Source organism: Gymnoscopelus braueri, assembly GCF_963280865.1.
Source record: "Gymnoscopelus braueri genome assembly, chromosome: 20".
Classification (NCBI taxonomy): domain Eukaryota; kingdom Metazoa; phylum Chordata; class Actinopteri; order Myctophiformes; family Myctophidae; genus Gymnoscopelus; species Gymnoscopelus braueri.
Window position 1 is genome coordinate 43,431,927 of NC_137622.1, and position 18,266 is coordinate 43,450,192.

At 42.3% G+C, this 18,266-nt stretch overlaps 1 protein-coding gene across 1 annotated transcript in view; it reads left to right on the forward strand.

Moving 5' to 3' along the window:
• Positions 1 to 18,009, forward strand: part of spock1 (SPARC (osteonectin), cwcv and kazal like domains proteoglycan 1) — a gene marked incomplete at both ends in the record, with an annotated part of 77,667 nt that extends 59,658 nt beyond the window's left edge. Inside the window, 5 exon segments of the mRNA XM_080415675.1 lie at positions 10,400 to 10,519; positions 11,521 to 11,742; positions 13,925 to 13,990; positions 16,540 to 16,680; positions 17,798 to 18,009. Coding sequence (XP_080271801.1) covers positions 10,400 to 10,519; positions 11,521 to 11,742; positions 13,925 to 13,990; positions 16,540 to 16,680; positions 17,798 to 18,009 — 761 coding nt within the window.
• Between the last annotated feature and the right edge of the window lie 257 nt (positions 18,010 to 18,266).

The window sequence follows — 18,266 nt, forward strand, 5'->3', positions numbered from 1 at the left end:
TGAATCAAGCAACTTAAAAACTGTCTGGGGGGCTGACAAAAGCCTGAGTAGACGATGGGAATGACCCGATAATTTTTTTAAAGTGAAATATCCCTTTAAGGCCTGATAAAACATATTCCTCCCATGAGAGGGATGGATATCTGCCAGTTTCACATGTCACCTCAGCAACACTCTACAAACTACAAGTGAACTTGATGTGATTTGCTGTGCCCATGTTCCCTTATAAGTGAAGTGAGCGTGAAGGTAAACGAAGCAAAGCAGAACCCATGGGGGCTCGACTCCTAAAAATGTAGTGCTGAGCTCCTCCATAGAAACATGGTTTATTTCACATCCAGATTGTGTCGCATGGCTATGGGGTTTCTATATTTATAAAGCTCTAGGGGAAGGATGCAAGTCTGGAACAATGTAAGTTGGGAATGCCTGTAATGCCCCGCCCGGTTATGTAATGAATGATCATTTCACCGCTGCATGCAGAGGTGAATGTTTCTCTGCAGTTTTACCAGAGCCCTGTTAGTCAGATTTTGATTATTATCACAAAACATACATGAACCACGTCAGCCTATACATTTAGGCCATTTGAAAATAGCAGATCTACAAGCTCACAATGCGTCGCGATGCGACGCATTGTGAGCTTAGATCTGCTATTTTCAAAACATTTATACATCTGAAAACTTGTGTTTTCAGATGTAGCCTACTTTCTGAGTACTTTCTACTTTTGGTACTTTAGGTACATTTTGATGGACTTTTTCCGGACTTGTATCAGAGTATTGATACTTTTACTTAAGTAAAAAAATTGAGTCCTTTTTTTCACCACTGCAAAACAGTTACTGTTACACAGTTAAAGGGTCTACACCATGTACTTAAAAATAAATATATATATATATTTAATATCATATTGTTTATGTCCCTCAAACGTTTTTCAAAAGGTTTGAGCCTAAATCAAGCTCAGATATACTCATTCCAACTAACTTCTCTCTGGCTTATAAAGCACTTTCACCTGCAATACCACATTGTCCTGATTTGGCTTTTTTTACATTTTATGTTGGAACTGAAAAACAGGAGGCATTATACGCGTTTGTGACGCACGTGACGTCACAAACGGGCGAAAATCAGTTGGCCTGTTTTGAGACCAATTTACACAAAACCCCAGATATGCTGTGAAAGCCTGAGTGCTCAAACTGGGGTATTTTGGGGGATGGAAGAGAGGTAGGGGAGACCAAAAACACACAAAAAAGAAGGAAAGGTACAAATTCATGGTGTAGTTCCTTTAATGTAAGTTGGGAATGCCCGGTTATGTAATGAATGTCCATTTCACCGCAGAGGTGAATGTTTCTCTGCAGTTTTACCAGAGCCCTGTTAGTCAGTGTTAAGCTGCTTCCTCCTCTCACAGCGTAGAGCCTGGGATCAACTCTTTTCTCAGTGTTCTGATCCGGTCTAGAGCGGATATAACCCACGGTCAGTGGTGTAAAGTAACTAAGTACATTTACTAAAGTACTGTACTTCAGTAACATTTTGAGGAATTTGTACTTTACTTGACTATTTCCAATACTTTTACTTCTACTCCACTACATCTCGGATCCAAATATTGTACTTTTACTCCACTACAATTATTTGAAAACTTTAGTTACTAGTTACTTTGTAGATTTGGATTATTATTACAAAACATACATTAACCACTTCAGCCCTATATACATTTTGGCCATTTGAAAATAGCCGATCTACATCTCACAACATCTCACGTCTCACAATGTGTCTATTTTCAAAAGATTTACATACATTTCGTACTTTGAAAACTTGTGAAATGGGACATCCTGCATAATGAGTACTTTCTACTTTTGTACTTTAAGTAAATGTTGATACCAATACTTATGTACTTTTACTCAAGTACATGTTGAATTCCGGACATTTACTTGTAACAGAGTATTTCTACAGTACATTGCAGTATTGATACTTTTAGTTAAGTAAAACATTTGAGTACTGCCCACGGCGCAACTCACAACGGAAACCAGCGAGCCGGTGCAGCTCCAAAACGATTCCCCTCGTTTAAAATGTGTTTTTGTTTAGTTAGATTCGGTATATTAATCGTTTGGTATTATCCATTCGTAGCGCAACTAGTGAAACTGAACTAATGATCTCACATTATGTGGAGGAACAAAAACAATGCGGCGCCAACCGGAACCCACAACCGGAAAGCAATTCTGTGTTCCATTTTTTCTAGCCATATCACACAGATCAGTTTTAGAATGAAAACCAAGCTTTCCTCCGCGTGGAATGACTGGAGACGTTCAGGTTACTCGCGGTCGAGGAAGTATCGGGTTGGATTCTGAGAGGCAAAGATGTTTTTAGATGTTTTTAGATGGCTCACTGAGTAATCGGATACACCATACAGTGAATAAGGCCATGTTAGGAATATGTGAATCTCCCTCTGTAGACTATTTCTAGCGTTCTCTCAAGTGATACTGAACGCACGCTACAGTGCATGGACTCTGCATCTCTCTGTTTGCGGTGACATCACTGTTAGCTCTGGCTTTGCATTGTCATGGTCAACATCTCATCGTCAGTGCTATGATCTCCATAGCTGGGCATGTCAAAAGAGACTAGACAGACAGACAGACAGACAGACAGACAGACAGACAGACAGACAGACAGACAGACAGACAGAGATTCATTTGTGATCGTTGTGGTGTGCTAATTTGCGAGATTAGCTACACACACACACACACACACACACACACACACACACACACACACACACACACACACACACACACACACACACACACACACTCACACTCACACAAACACAGAGAGACACAGGACTGAATGTATCACCTCTGCCCTGCCTTCTGGCAGAGATAACATGAATATGTTCTGCTATGCATCTTCCTCTCTCCATTCTGTACAACCCCAGTCTCTCACACATGCTCATACACAGTGCACACATAGTATAACATGCACAGCTCTCTCTCTCTCTCTCTCTCTCTCTCTCTCTCTCTCTCTCTCTCTCTCTCTCTCTCTCTCTCTCTCTCTCTCTCTCTCTCTCCTAGCGTCTCCATTATTTGTGCCACATCACCAGTATGATTTATTATTCTATCACGGTGCTGGCCCTGATATCAAGGGGAAGAGAAAAAAAAAGAAAAAAGGACACGTACTGCACTCGTTGTTTGGAGATAAAATGCAACCCAATCTCCAGTCTGTTTGTGCTGAGGTGTCCGTCCGCTGTGCAGCAGGAGCTGTACTTTCTCAAGCTTAAAAATGAGTCGGTGTCCTTGGCTCTCTGCTCAGAGGTAACAGCGTCTCCGTCCAGGTGGAAACCCCATATGTCCCGCAAAACAGCAGTGGTGGAAAGTAGCTAAGTACATTTACTCAAGTACTGTACTTAAGTACAACTTTGAAGTGCTTTTAATTGACTGGACTATTTCCAATCGTTTTATACTTTTACTTCTACTCCACTACATCTCAGAGGCAAATATTGTACTTTTACTCCACTACAATTATTTGAAAACATTAGTTACTATAGTTACTTTGCAGATTTTGATTATTATTACAAAACATGCATTAACCACTTCAGCCCTATATACATTTCGGTCATTTGAAAATAGCAGATCTACAAGCTCACTATGCGTCTTGTTGCGACGCACTGTGAGCTTGTAGATCTGCTATTTTCAAAAGTTCTGAAAACTTGTGAAATAGGGCGTTCTGCATAATGAGTACTTTCTACTTTTGGTACTTTAAATACATTTTGTTAGCAATAATTTGTGTACTTTTACTCAAGTAAACTTAGAATTCCAGACTTTTACTTGTATCTGAGTATACTTTTACTTAAGTAAAACATGTGAGTACTTTCTTCCACCACTGCAAAACAGTTACTTTTCAAAATGATGAATTCAAAAAGCATCATCAGTAGCAGATCTACAAGCTCGAAACGCGTCGCTTGTAGATCTGCTTCTTACGATGCTTTCTGTCTGACGCTGTGGTAATGTTAATGATCAAGCAGGGAGTTAATTTACAAAAACACACAGAACGTTAAAATATGGAGATACGAGGTTTCTGCCCGACAGCGACGATATAGAAAAGCTATATCATTAACTCTGAACACTGCAGAACTGGACTAGAGAGCCGTGAGGGGAATAGAATAGAATGGACTGCCCCGCCCCCCCCCCCCCCCCTGTTCCAAGGACACGTCAATGATAATTAACAGAGAGAAGAAGATATATCCTTTTCTCTTTCACAGCGGCTCACATGTTCCCAGGTGCGTGGCTGGCCGAGGGATTTGAACCAGTAACCTTTTCCTGGCTATAAACTTTTTTTTTTATTGCACCGACTTGCCTTACTGATACTGTTACGGCCTGCCCTTCCATCTAGGTGCTGAACTAGTGGTTGTTTTAGCAGCCTTTATCAGGGGGCTGGAGGCCAAACGTTTACACGGTAACGATCAGAACAGAAAACGGCAAAGTGCCGTTGCAACAGTGATTGAAACCTCCTATCACAGCTGTTTGTTTACGGGAGAGTCTCTTTGCCCGGTGTTTCTCCCAGGCCGGACAGGGTTGTGAGGTTAGGGTTATAGGCATTATTTCTGTGAGGTTAGGATTATAGGCATTATTTCTGTGAGGTTAGGGTTAGGCATTATTTCTGTGAGGTTAGGGTTATAGGCATTATTTCTGTGAGGTTAGGGTTATAGGCATTATTTCTGTGAGGTTAGGGTTAGGCATTATTTCTGTGAGGTTAGGGTTATAGGCATTATGTCTGTGAGGTTAGGGTTAGGCATAGTTTTAGTGAAGTTTAATGTTAGGGTTTAGACACAATCAAGGCGAAACACCAAGGAACGAGGGTGTCCCGTTTCTTTACACCAATGTAACAGCATAATGATGGCATGAGTCATCATGACGTTACGTGTTTACACAACGCGATGGGGAGCGTTTTCAAAGATTTCGACCCCCGAAAACGCTGTTGCCGTCTAAACGGAAGGCACACGTTTTCTCTAGAGAGCGTTGTGGTCTAATAAGACATGGTTGTTTCAGCAGCCTTTAGCAGCGGGCTCAGTGACATCCTTGTAGTCATTATTGAACTGAATAAGCTGCAGCTCCTTAATGTATTTCTTATCTAAGCGGTAGACGCTATATAAAGTCCTGAGTGTTAAATGAGCTCAGAGTGTAAACGTTGACCCGTAAGGGACGGGTCTATGCTGTGAAGACAATGCAGGATTCTTTTCTTTTTTTCTCTTCTCTTTAGGACTATTAACCCATTAAGACCGGGAACGCATCTGTGTCATTTTTAGATTTCTATGGCTATTCAAAAATAGCAGATCTACAAGCTCGTAAGCTTGTAGATCTACTATTAAAAAAATGAATATATATTTTTTTTAAATATAATATAATATAAATACAATTTATAAAATATTTCGTTCCTGGGACCCCCCAGAAGCAAAGATTTGAGTTACAAATGCTCTCTTTAAAAAAGATTTGCACTTAATGTTTAAGATTCTTCAAAAATAGCTCATAGCGCGGCACTCTCCGCGCTATGAGCTTGTAGATCTGCTATTTTTGAATAGCCAAATAATTTTGAAAAAAGATAGATGTGTCATGACTCAAGGAATCCTGGTAAAAATACAATGTCATTATATACTCTGCCATAATTTGGCAACTCAAAGCACCTAGAGAGCTATGTGTGTCCAGAAGACAGACAGGAAGACCGACTCAACAGATGGGACATTAGTCCGGTGCAATTAAAAGTGTGCGACTAAATAGTGCAATTAAAATGTAACATGAAACCATATGCATGCCCCACACTCAGAAGAGCCCAGGGCTTGATTAAAATGTGTAAAAATGTGAAATCTCTCACTTTTTGCCATTTCTTCCAGTTCAGTTGCACAAATGAGCTTTCTGTGAGTTTCATACTGTTGAGTAAAGCTGAAGTACTGTGTGTGTGTGTGCGTGTGCGTGTGCGTGTGTGCTCTTGACAATAAACAACTTGCAACGTTCCTCTGCCAACCAGTCACTGTGTACAATAGCTCCTCAAAAGATGATAAATGGATGGAATGTGCTGTTGGTAATTTAAGTTACATCCACATGGTTGCATGATGTTGCTCAGCAACATTTCCACCAGATTGCATAGAAGATCAGGGACTGTAATATTCTGGAGTTGTGTCAAAACTATTTTAGAAAATGTCAGAGCCCTGCTTTTGTATAAAGAGGAGCTTGTGTGGTTTTTTTGTACAGGTTTGTATTTCTTGTTTGGCACTCAATGCCCTGATACTTAGGAAGGAGGGGTCAAATTCTGAGAATGAAATCCCACACAGGGCTCAGTTCCATTTTAGGAATAAAATGACCTGAAAAGAGCCACAAAAGCACTGAAAACATCCTATCTCCATGGACAGTGGCAATTCTATACGGGGGGCAAGGGGGGGTCCTTAAAATATGTAATTCAATTACGCAGGGTGACTGCGTATATGTTGTGAGCTTGTAGATCAGCTATTTCCTGTGGGCTTCCGTGGAAGCCTTGTATGGAATCCAAATGACTGAAATCAGTCGTAGTGACTCAGAACTTTAATCCATGTGTAGACTGTAGCCGCACCGATATCGGCCAGACTCGGCCATGGAAAGCATTGGAAAGTTTCTCCTGCCGACAACCTGTTGTAGATAGCGCCGTGTCGTCGGGTTTGGACTTCTAGAATACCGTCGTGTCCCGACCGGTAGAGCTGTGGATAGCCGTGGGATAGTGAAGTGAATTCAAAAATATATATTTTCCCCCACATTGTATTGCAAGAGTTTTTGAACTGCTTGTAACAATAAGAGTTCAAGAGCAAGAGTTTTTTCACTGCTTGTAACAATAAGTCCTCATTAGTCTCCGCTGACAGTTTGTGCTGAACTAAATGCCAACTTTTGTCAGTCTGTTGTAGTCTGAAGTAGTCTGAAGTAGTCTGAAGTAGTCTGTTGTAGTCTGTTGTAATCTGAAGTAGTCTGAGTAGTCTGACTTTTACTCCACTACAATTAATTGAAAATTTTAGTTACTATTTGTAGATTTTGATTATTATTACAAAACATACATGAACCACTTCAGCCCTATATACATTTCGGCCATTTAAAAATAGCAGATCTACAAGCCACAATGTGACGCATTGTGAGCTTGGAGATCTGCTATTTTCAACAGATCTTTATACATTTTACACATTTGAAAACTTGTGAAATGGGACATTCTGCATAATGAGTACCTTCTACTTTTGTTTAAGTAGGCCTACATTTTTGATACCAATACTTTTGTACTTTTACTCAAGTACATTCTGAATACCCTTAACTTGTACTTGTAACAGAGTATTTCTACATTGCAGTATTGATACTTTTACTTAAATAAAACATTTGACTACTTTTTTCCACCACTGTGTGCGTGTGCATGCATATGTGTGTGTGTCTGTGTGCAATCTCTATAGTAGCGAGGTTATTTATGTTTGTGTGTATTGGATGACAGAGAGGTCTCTGTGTGATATGATCCTATGTGTTCAAACACACACAGACCATTCATCACACTGGAAAAAGAACATATTTCTAGACCAATTGCAATCTTCTGACCGATGCAGTTGTCATATGTTGGTTGGTTCGATGACAAATGATCTTGCACCTGTTTAGCACCCAGGGGCGTGTTGGCTCTTAAACTGATGTGTTCTACTAGTGCTATCTAGTGTGTGGTGTTTTACTAGTGCTATCTAGTGTGTGGTGTTTTACTAGTGCTATCTAGTGTGGGGTGTTTTACTAGTGCTATCTAAGAGTGTGGTGTTTTACTAGTGCTATCTAAGAGTGTGGTGTTTTACTAGTGCTATGTAAGAGTGTGTGGTGTTCTACTAGTGTTATCTAAGAGGGTGGTGTTTTACTAGTGCTATGTAAGAGTGTGTGGTGTTCTACTAGTGTTATCTAAGAGGGTGGTGTTTTACTAGTGCTATGTAAGAGTGTGTGTTGTTCTACTAGTGCTATGTAAGAGTGTGTGGTGTTCTACTAGTGTTATCTAAGAGTGTGTGGTGTTCTACTAGTGTTATCTAAGAGTGTGTGGTGTTCTACTAGTGCTATGTAAGAGTGTGTGGTGTTCTACTAGTGCTATCTAAGAGTGTGTGGTGTTCTACTAGTGCTATCTAAGAGTGTGTGGTGTTCTACTAGTGTTATCTAAGAGTGTGTGGTGTTCTACTAGTGTTATCTAAGAGTGTGTGGTGTTCTACTAGTGTTATCTAAGAGTGTGTGGTGTTCTACTAGTGCTATGTAAGAGTGTGTGGTGTTCTACTAGTGTTATCTAAGAGTGTGTGGTGTTCTACTAGTGTTATCTAAGAGTGTGTGGTGTTCTACTAGTGCTATGTAAGAGTGTGTGGTGTTCTACTAGTGCTATCTAAGAGTGTGTGGTGTTCTACTAGTGCTATCTAAGAGTGTGTGGTGTTCTACTAGTGCTATCTAAGAGTGTGTGGTGTTCTACTAGTGTTATCTAAGAGTGTGTGGTGTTCTACTAGTGCTATCTAAGAGTGCGTGATGTTCTAGTGCTATCTAAGAGTGTGTGATGTTCTAGTGCTATCTAAGAGTGTGTGGTGTTCTACTAGTGTTATCTAAGAGTGTGTGTGTTCTACTAGTGCTATCTAAGAGTGTGTGGTGTTCTACTAGTGCTATCTAAGAGTGTGTGGTGTTCTACTAGTGTTATCTAAGAGTGTGTGGTGTTCTACTAGTGCTATCTAAAGGCGGTTACACACCGGCGAATGTGCGAATATACGCAAAATTCGGACTCGTTCAGAATAATTAAAAGACGCTTTTTTCGCTCCGCGAAACTGGTGTGGAAGCTTGTATTGACTTTATAAGGTTTTAAAGAAAAACGTATTATTCGCATGAAAAAAATCGCCCCGGTGTGTAAGGACCTTAAGAGTGCGTGATGTTCTAGTGCTATCTAAGAGTGTGTGATGTTCTAGTGCTATCTAAGAGTGTGTGATGTTCTAGTGCTATCTAAGAGTGTGTGGTGTTCTAGTGCTATCTAAGAGTGTGTGATGTTCTAGTGTTATCTAAGAGTGTGTGGTGTTCTAGTGCTATCTAAGAGTGTGTGATGTTCTAGTGCTATCTAAGAGTGTGTGGTGTTCTAGTGCTATCTAAGAGTGTGTGATGTTCTAGTGCTATCTAAGAGTGTGTGGTGTTCTAGTGCTATCTAAGAGTGTGTGATGTTCTAGTGCTATCTAAGAGTGTGTGGTGTTCTAGTGCTATCTAAGAGTGTGTGATGTTCTAGTGCTATCTAAGAGTGTGTGATGTTCTAGTGCTATCTAAGAGTGTGTGGTGAACACAATGTGTCCTTGGTTTGTTTATCTGGCTTTGCTCAATGGACAGCAGGTCGTTAATATCCAGTGAGCTCATAGGACGTCCATCCGCAGCATGTGGCATGATTTAATTGGTGGTTTAACCCTTTAAGATGGGGAAAGCATCACCTGTGTCATTTTAAGATTTATTTGGCTATTCAAAAACCTTGGTGTATGAAAGGTGTATGAATGAAGTAGCCGTGTGTGTGTGTGTGTGTGTGTGTGTGTGTGTGTGTGTGTGTGTGTGTGTGTGTGTGTGTGTGTGTGTGTGTGTGTGTGTGTGTGTGTGTGTGTGTGTGTGTGTGTGTGTGTGTGTGTGTGTGTGTGTGTGTGTGTGTGTGTGTGTGTGTGTGCGCGCTCGCGGAGTGGAGACGGTGCACAGATGTTTTCAACCTCAATGTTCTGACTCATTGCCTCCGGCAAAATACCTTCTGACACGGTGGGCCGTGGCGTGCCCGTCTAAAATGATTTCACACAGAGAGAAGGGTGTGTGGGGTCCTTCAGGACTCATTTAGGAGACACACTGCAGAGAGAATATCACAGTGAGTGAAGGTGAAGACAGAGAGAATATCACAGTGAGTGAAGGTGAAGACAGAGAGAATATCACAGTGAGTGAAGGTGAAGAGGGAGTTCAGTGAAAAGGCTCATCATTGTCTGCTGTACCGTAGCACTGGAGTCCAAGCAGGAATGTCAAATTTGTGTTATTTGTTCACTCATTCCTCTGACATTTATAGTTGTATAGAGGCCAGTCTGTCTGACACACACACACACACACACACACACACACACACACACACACACACACACACACACACACACACACACACACACACACACACACACACACACACACACACTGGAGCTAAGCTATCAGTCAAGATGTAGGATGTGCTCTTTGAAGGCTGAATAACTTGTGGGATTTCAGATGGATCATTGCCAAAGTGACACATTTATCTGTGTGTGTGTGTGTGTGTGTGTGTGTGTGTGTGTGTGTGTGTGTGTGTGTGTGTGTGTGTGTGTGTGTGTGTGTGTGTGTGTGTGTGTGTGTGTGTGTGTGTGTGTGTGTGTGTGTGTGTGTGTGTGTGTGTGTAGTGTGCAGTGACACAGATCTCCACAGCCTGGCCTCCAGGCTGAAGGACTGGTTTGGAGTTCTGCACCTCGATGCCAACCGAGACCTGAGATCCTCTGACAGCTCTGACTCTGCTGCAGGACGTGAGTACTGCTCCCCAGAGAACCCTTTTCCAGTGATGGAAAAAGTACTCACTTTTCTTTTTTACTTAAATAAAAATATCAATACCCTATTGTAGAAATACTACTGGCATCAAAATATAGGCTACTTTGTACTAAAATAAAACTACTCATGCCCAATGTCCCATTTCACAAGTTTTCAAAAGTATAACATGTTTAGAAAGCAGATCTACAAGCTCACAACGCGTCACATCACGTTGTGAGCTTGTAGATTGACAATTTTCGAATTGCCAAAATATATATTCCACAGTATGATTGGAAAACCAGTCAGATTGAAAGTCATGGAGACGGTACATCCAATGACTGAACAGATAAGCAGTGTTGATTTTGACAGTAAACTTTGATTTAGTTTTAGTCTTTTGAATAAAAGTCCATTTAGTTTTAGTCATATAGTCATCTGAAATGTTTTTGTTTTTGTCTAGTTTTAGTCAACTAAATATCATAAGATTTTAGACGACTAAATCTACATTGTATTGTACATGTATTTTGGCGGTGCCTTGATGGTGTCACAATGGCTGATTTTACACTTGCTGAAATTTGCAGATCTATAAGCTCACAACGTTGTGAGCTTGTAGATCGGCTATTTTCAGAGCGCAACACCCGAGTGCAACCAAACATAAAATGACTTGTCTTTTAGTTCTACTGGATCTCATGTTTTTAACTAACATTTTAGTCTAGTTTTTATTTGTTGACGAAATTGTCAATATATTTAGTCATAGCTTAGTTTTTATTTAGTTTTTATCTAGTTATCATCAGTGAAAACATTTAATTCACCAACATTTTTCCTCATAGTTTTAGTCAACACTGTATGGCGCTGCTCGCTCTCCGGTCTCGGCCATCTTACCATTCGGGACACAAACGGTTTCCGGGTTAAGATGGAGGACCGAGTGGAATTTGGTTAATGTGTGTGTCTCTCTTTCTCTCTCTCTCTCTCTCTCTCTCTCTCTCCCCCCCCCCCCCCCCAGGGTTTGACACCAGCATCCTGCCCATCTGCAAGGAGTCCCTGGGCTGGATGTTCAACAAGCTGGACTTGAACTTTGACCTCCTGCTGGACCAATCGGAGCTGAGCGCCGTCTACCTGGACAAGTACGAGGTTTGCATGAAGCCTCTGTTCAACTCCTGTGACTCCTTCAAGGACGGGAAGCTGTCCAACAACGAGTGGTGCTACTGCTTCCAGAGGCCTGAAGGTGTGTTGTTCTTCCACCTAAGGATAAAATATGATATGAAATATGAAATGTAATGTACGAACCTGCAGTAAAGTATATTTGAAAAAAGACAATCTTTAGCTATTCAAAAATAGCATATCTACAAGCTCATAGCGTGGTACCGAGTGCCACGCCATGAAATGGTAGATCTGCTATTTTTGAATAATCTTAAAAATGTGTGCAAATCTTTTAATATATATATTATTATTTTTTTAAAGCGAACATTTGTAACTCAAATCTTTGCTTCTGGGGGGTCCCTGGAACCTTTTTTTTTTAGATGGGGGTCCTCGGCCAAACACATATCATTTTGGGGGCTGTCCTTGACATGAAAACGTTTGAGAACCACTGATATTATAGCAACATAAGTTGCTATAATATAAAACTTAATATAACTAATAAAACTGTTAGGATTTAGAAGATATTTGTAGAATGCCCCAGAAGCAAAGATTTTTGAAGAAAATACATATTCACACATTTTTACACACATTTTACGATAAAAACATAACAAAACTATAGCAGATCTACAAGCTCACTCGGTGCAGCGCTATGAGCTTGTATATCTGTTATTTTTGAATTGCCAAAGATATCTTAACATGACACAGATGCATTAATGGCTTAAGGGTCACGTATCTTGCAGCGAACTGGCGACCTTTCCAATTCCCTGACCTTCCTTTGACTGAACTGTGTGGCCACCCCTCCAAACTGTTAAAACGTTTAAGTGTGACGGAACGGCAATTAAAGACGAAGGATTTACGAGTAGAGAACAGACAGACAAACGATGTCAGTGGAGACTAATATTTCTCACTTTTCCTGACAGACACTGAGGAGGCCATGAATAATAGGCTGTTTCTCATTATTCCAAGTACACTAGACACACGAAAAGTGATCAGTAATAATCTCTATAAATAAGCTCTATAAATAATAAAGAGTCTACACTAGAACATAAATCATTCTAGAATGAGTCACCATGGTCTCCTTTCTGTTAGAGTGTTCATTTTGTTGACAAAGACTAAAAGACTAAGATTGAGATATTTAGTCGACTAAGACTAGACTAAACAATGTCAGAAGACTAAAGTAAGACTAAAACTAATGGTGTGTTATTCAAAAGACTAAGACTAAGACTAAATCAGAATTTGCTGTCAAAAAATGAACACTGCTCTCTTGTAGTGGTGGAAAAAGTACTCGAATTCTTGACTTAAGTAAAAGTATCAATACTGCAATATAGAAATACTCTGTTACAAGTAAAAGTCCAGATTTAAAATTTTACTTGACTAAAAGTATCAAATTGTACTTAAAGTACCAAAAGTAAAAGTACAAAAATGTTTGAAAATAGACGATCTACAAGCTCACAACGCGTCCAGCTAAAGTGGTTATGTTTCATAATATCATAATTAATATCTGAAAAGTAACTAGTAACTAAAGTTTTCAAATAATTGTAGTGGAGTAAAAGTACAATATTTGCCTCTGAGATGTAGTGGAGTAGAAGTAAAAGTACTGAAAATGCGAAATACTCCAGTAAAAATTCCTCAAAGTAAATGTACTTAGTTACTTTACACCACTGCTCTCTTGCCTGTAGTCGTACGTCTTTCAGTCAAAGTTTACCAAATATATATCAATATTTATTGCCAGTCATGACGTGTTTCATGCCTCTTACAACAGCCGGTGCGGTGCCACCATTGTTAGGAACTGATCCATCCCTACTAGCTAACGTTATTCCCCACACCGGTTTAGAAGAGTGAGTCTGGTACATTGAATTGAAATGTAAATTGAACTGCATAGTGTACAGCAGACCTTTATGAATGCTTCTGAACCAAACATGGTCGGTCGGGCAACCAGAGTTGTTTAACAAAGCACCTCTTCTGGGCTTCAAGTTTAGTAGCTATTATATTATATTATATTATATGATATGCTGATATAACTCTATGGTTTATAGTTTTGACACTGTGACTGTTAGTTGCTGTCACTCTAGTTACAATTTACAATTTAGCTGATTTTAACATTAAGATTCTGTGTCAAAAAATATTTGAAAACATGTGTGTGTGTGTGTGTGTGTGCGTGTGCGTGTGTGTGTGCGTGTGCGTGTGCGTGTGTGCGTGTGCGTGTGCGTGCGTGCGTACGTGTACGTGCGTGCGTGCGTGTGTGCGTGCGTTCTTTCTTCCTGTAGGATCACCTTGTCGCCACAACCACAAGAGCAGGATTCACACCCACGGCCGACGGAAGAGCCTGATAGGTCAGTTTGGTTGGAGAGACAGACAGGAAGAGCCTGATAGGTCAGTTTGGTTGGAGAGACAGACAGGAAGAGCCTGATAGGTCAGTTTGGTTGGAGAGACAGACAGGAAGAGCCTGATAGGTCAGTTTGGTTGGAGAGACAGACAGGAAGAGCCTGATAGGTCAGTTTGGTTGGAGAGACAGACAGGAAGAGCCTGATAGGTCAGTTTGGTTGGAGAGACAGACAGGAAGAGCCTGATAGGTCAGTTTGGTTGGAGAGACAGACAGTCACTCTGCCCCGCCTCCAAGTAGTGTTTGGAAAAAAAGTTCATTTCAGTGAACAAATGATTTTGTTCAAGTTCACGGCAATGATCCGTTCAAATGATCCGTTCAAATGATTCATTCAGTAGCGCTATTGTCTACTGAAACATAACTCGACTGCACCGCTGTCTGTCTGTCACGGGAACAGCCAGCCCTCCCATCCTGTGTACAGGGGGAGGGGAGGGGACGGGACAGGGGGGGCCGTGAACTTAACAGTTTCAGGAAGTGAACTCGTTTTTTCCTGTTCATGGCAGTGAACTAGTTATTCTGAACGAATCGATCACGAACGACCCATCACTACGTCCAAGGACACAACATGTCTCCCTAGCTTACTAATAAGTAACGCACACACGCACACACACACACACACACACACACACACACACACACACACACACACACACACACACACACACACACACACACACACACACACACACACACACACACACACACACACACACACACACACATGCGCACACGTGCGCGCACCCTGACATGTTTACAGGCTCTCTGTCTTCTGCGGATAAACAGTCATCAATTACACAGAAAACAGCTCACAGGAAAAATACATCTTGAGAAATGGTGTTTGACTGTCTGGGTCACATGAAGGTAAGAGGAAATAGGTGTGTGTGTGTGTGTGTGTGTGTGTGTGTGTGTGTGTGTGTGTGTGTGTGTGTGTGTGTGTGTGTGTGTGTGTGTGTGTGTGTGTGTGTGAGAGAGTGACTGGTCCCTTGTAATCAAGATGTATGGGTCTTGTCTCACAACCTTCACAGAGGTAATTGATCGGGGGTCCGTGTCTCTCTCATTCTCTGAATACACAAGAATCTGGGTTGTTGGGGTTGTTTTGTTTTACACACACAATTGGGGCTCCTCTTTAAACACTGATAACAAACCCACATCCCCTTTGTGTCGTTCTGTGACCAATTAATTTGATGGGATTCATAAATTAGCCTTGGCATCAACTGCAGGCACATTATTGTTGTTATCTATTCTGTGTGGAGGTGCAGGTGGCAGCATGGATTGAAGCCAATTAAAATCTCTCCAGTCACGACCGAAAGTAAGAACGTAAGAAATATACCTGCAGGCACAGAAGAGACTACCCAAGGGCACGATGGCGCAGTCGGTAGCGCTGCCGCCTCACAGCTAGAAGGTCCTGGGTCACCGGCGGTGATGCTGGGGGGGGGGGGGGTGTTCTCTCCTCCGCGTCATCAGCGCCATCAGCGCCATCAGCACCCATACCCTACGTGGGGTTGGCCAAAGGGCCTTTCTGTGTGGAGTTTGCATGTTCTCCCCGTGTCTCCTCACAAAAACATGCAGTAATCCTGGTCTCTATACTGCCTCCCCCTGGTCAGCCGGGGCGCCTGATGGAGGGGAATGGAACTGGTTGGAATAACGTGTTCCTTCCACGTGCTACGTCCTACCGGGGAAACTCCCCCCTGTCAGGTGATAAGATGCTACGTCCTACCGGGGAAACTCCCCCCTGTCAGGTGATAAGATGCTACGTCCTACCGGGGAACCTCCCCCCATGTCAGGTGATAAGATGCTACGTCCTACCGGGGAAACTCCCCCCTGTCAGGTGATAAGATGCGGCCCTGCTCACTCCTCATGCGTTGAAGGAAGCATGAGCTCTGTTCGGGGCTCTCCCTTGTCTGGCAGAGGGAGTGCAGCGCCCAGGATTACAAGCTTAGGTATTGGCACTGGGTGAAAAAATGGGTTACAAAATCTTGGGATAAAAATAAATAAATAATAATACTAGCCATGGCGTCTATGGAATCCTAATGAGTGAAATCAGTCGTGACTCGTGGCGACAATCTTTAATCTGTCAGGTTTAACGAGGCATAAACCATGTGACAGCCAATGAAATCATTGTGCTGAACCCATGGCCGCCTGCATGTGGAATGGACCTTTAGAATGTCTCATTAGTGAAGGGTGGTATGTGGGTGGTACGTATTGAAGTGGTCTTCTGACCTTGTGACATTATTAAAAATACATACATATATATTCACCAATAATGTTGATGATAGCAGTGTTGGTTATGTTTTATAGATCAATGTTTTGCACCATGCACTCGTTCCTCTTGGGTGTTATTTGGCAAGAAGGTCAACAATCGGTCAACACGAAAGCCATAATATTTTTGGAGGAGAAACATAAGCCTTAATGATATTCAATAACACTGTCTTCACCTCTATACTCAATCTATTCTCCTCTCTCGCTCTCTCTCTCTCTCTCTCTCTCTCTCTCCCATAGGAACCTATGTGCCTCATTGTACAGAGGAGGGTTACTTCCAGCCCACTCAGTGTCATAGCGGAACGGGTCAGTGTTGGTGTGTGGACAAGTATGGCAACGAGATCGCTGGCTCCAGAAAACTGGGGTCTCACCCCAGCTGTGGTAGGACCTCATAACTCTCTCACACACACACACACACACACACACACACACCCACACCCACACACACACACACACACACACACACACACACACACACACACACACACACACACACACAGCTTTTTTGGCAAAGCCGAAAAACTTGCAGCACTACGAAACATGTGTAAATCATGTTTTACTCTAATTCTAACCTAACCTGTAAATGTATTATCCTAATCCTCACCCCAACCTGAATCTTTTTCTAATTGTAAACGTATCTCGAAAAATCACATTTCAACCATAAAACAGACATCTTGTGAGGAACCAGGACAATGTCTATGTCTCACATTCTACTAAACTTGTGGTCTGGACGGTTGGCGTAACCCTCTGGGCACCTAGGCTGGCAATCCAGCCTGACAGCGTGTCCAGCGGGTTCTTGACGACCTTTGCTGCGTGTCACCCCCCCATCTCTCTCCCCACATTTCCTGTCAGTCTACCGTTCCTATCAATACAGGCAGAAAAAAGACACAAAACAACAGACACGGAACAATAATATTTCTAGCGCGATCCGCCATTGCAGAGTGATCGCCCGTCGAAAATGGCTTATTTTCACCAGTGTAAAAACGTATGGAGATATGGACCTTTTTCTCCAAATCCTATCATTGGAGCGGGACGGAAGTGACTTTTTCGTGCTGACGTCACGTCTGTCCATTCCCTTTTTAAAGGGTCCTAGGATCATTCCTAAGTTGCGCTAGAGCGCCCCTTGTGGGAAAAAAAATAAGAAAAGCGAAGATTCTCGTTAATGGCACTCAATGTGTTAAGTTACTTGTTACTGTAATTTATTACCAAATTGTGGTAACGGGTAATGTAACGCGTTACCAAACCAAAACATTTTATTATGTATAAAAAGTGAAGGTTTGTGCCTGTCTGTCAGCTGTATTTCTCACCTCTCTGCTTGTCTGTCTCTCTCCAGACGAGGACCAGGAGAACTAACTGTCTCACCTCTCTGCTTGTCTGTCTCTCTCCAGACGAGGACCAGGAGAACTAACTGTCTCACCTCTCTGCTTGTCTGTCTCTCTCCAGACGAGGACCAGGAGAACTAACTGTCTCACCTCTCTGCTTGTCTGTCTCTCTCCAGACGAGGACCAGGAGAACTCGGGGGACTTTGGCAGCGGGGGCGCCGTCGTTCTCCTCGGCGACCAGGAGGAGGAGGAGCCAAAACAGAAGAGCGGGCGGAGTCAGCGGCAGAAGCAGAGGCGAGGGGGGCGGATCCATCCCCGAGGCGCCATAGAGGACGACGAGGACCAGGAGGAGGAGGACAAAGACGATGAGATTGGCTACATCTGGTAGCTCCGCCCCCCTTAAATAAATAAAAATCTGCTCTGCCGTCAGCCAACCAATGGGAAAGCTCTGTTAATTCAGCACAGATCTGAAGCCATTCCAGTGTCCTCCTTAAGCCCCGCCCACCCCCCCAACCCCAACCCGCCCTCCTCCTCCGGCCTCCACTAGGTGGCACTGGTTCCTGTATCGATTAAATGTAAAAACTGTTCCTCTAGTCTGTTCGGAAAGACAGAGACCCCTGCTGGACCTGTTGAAAACTGTTTTAC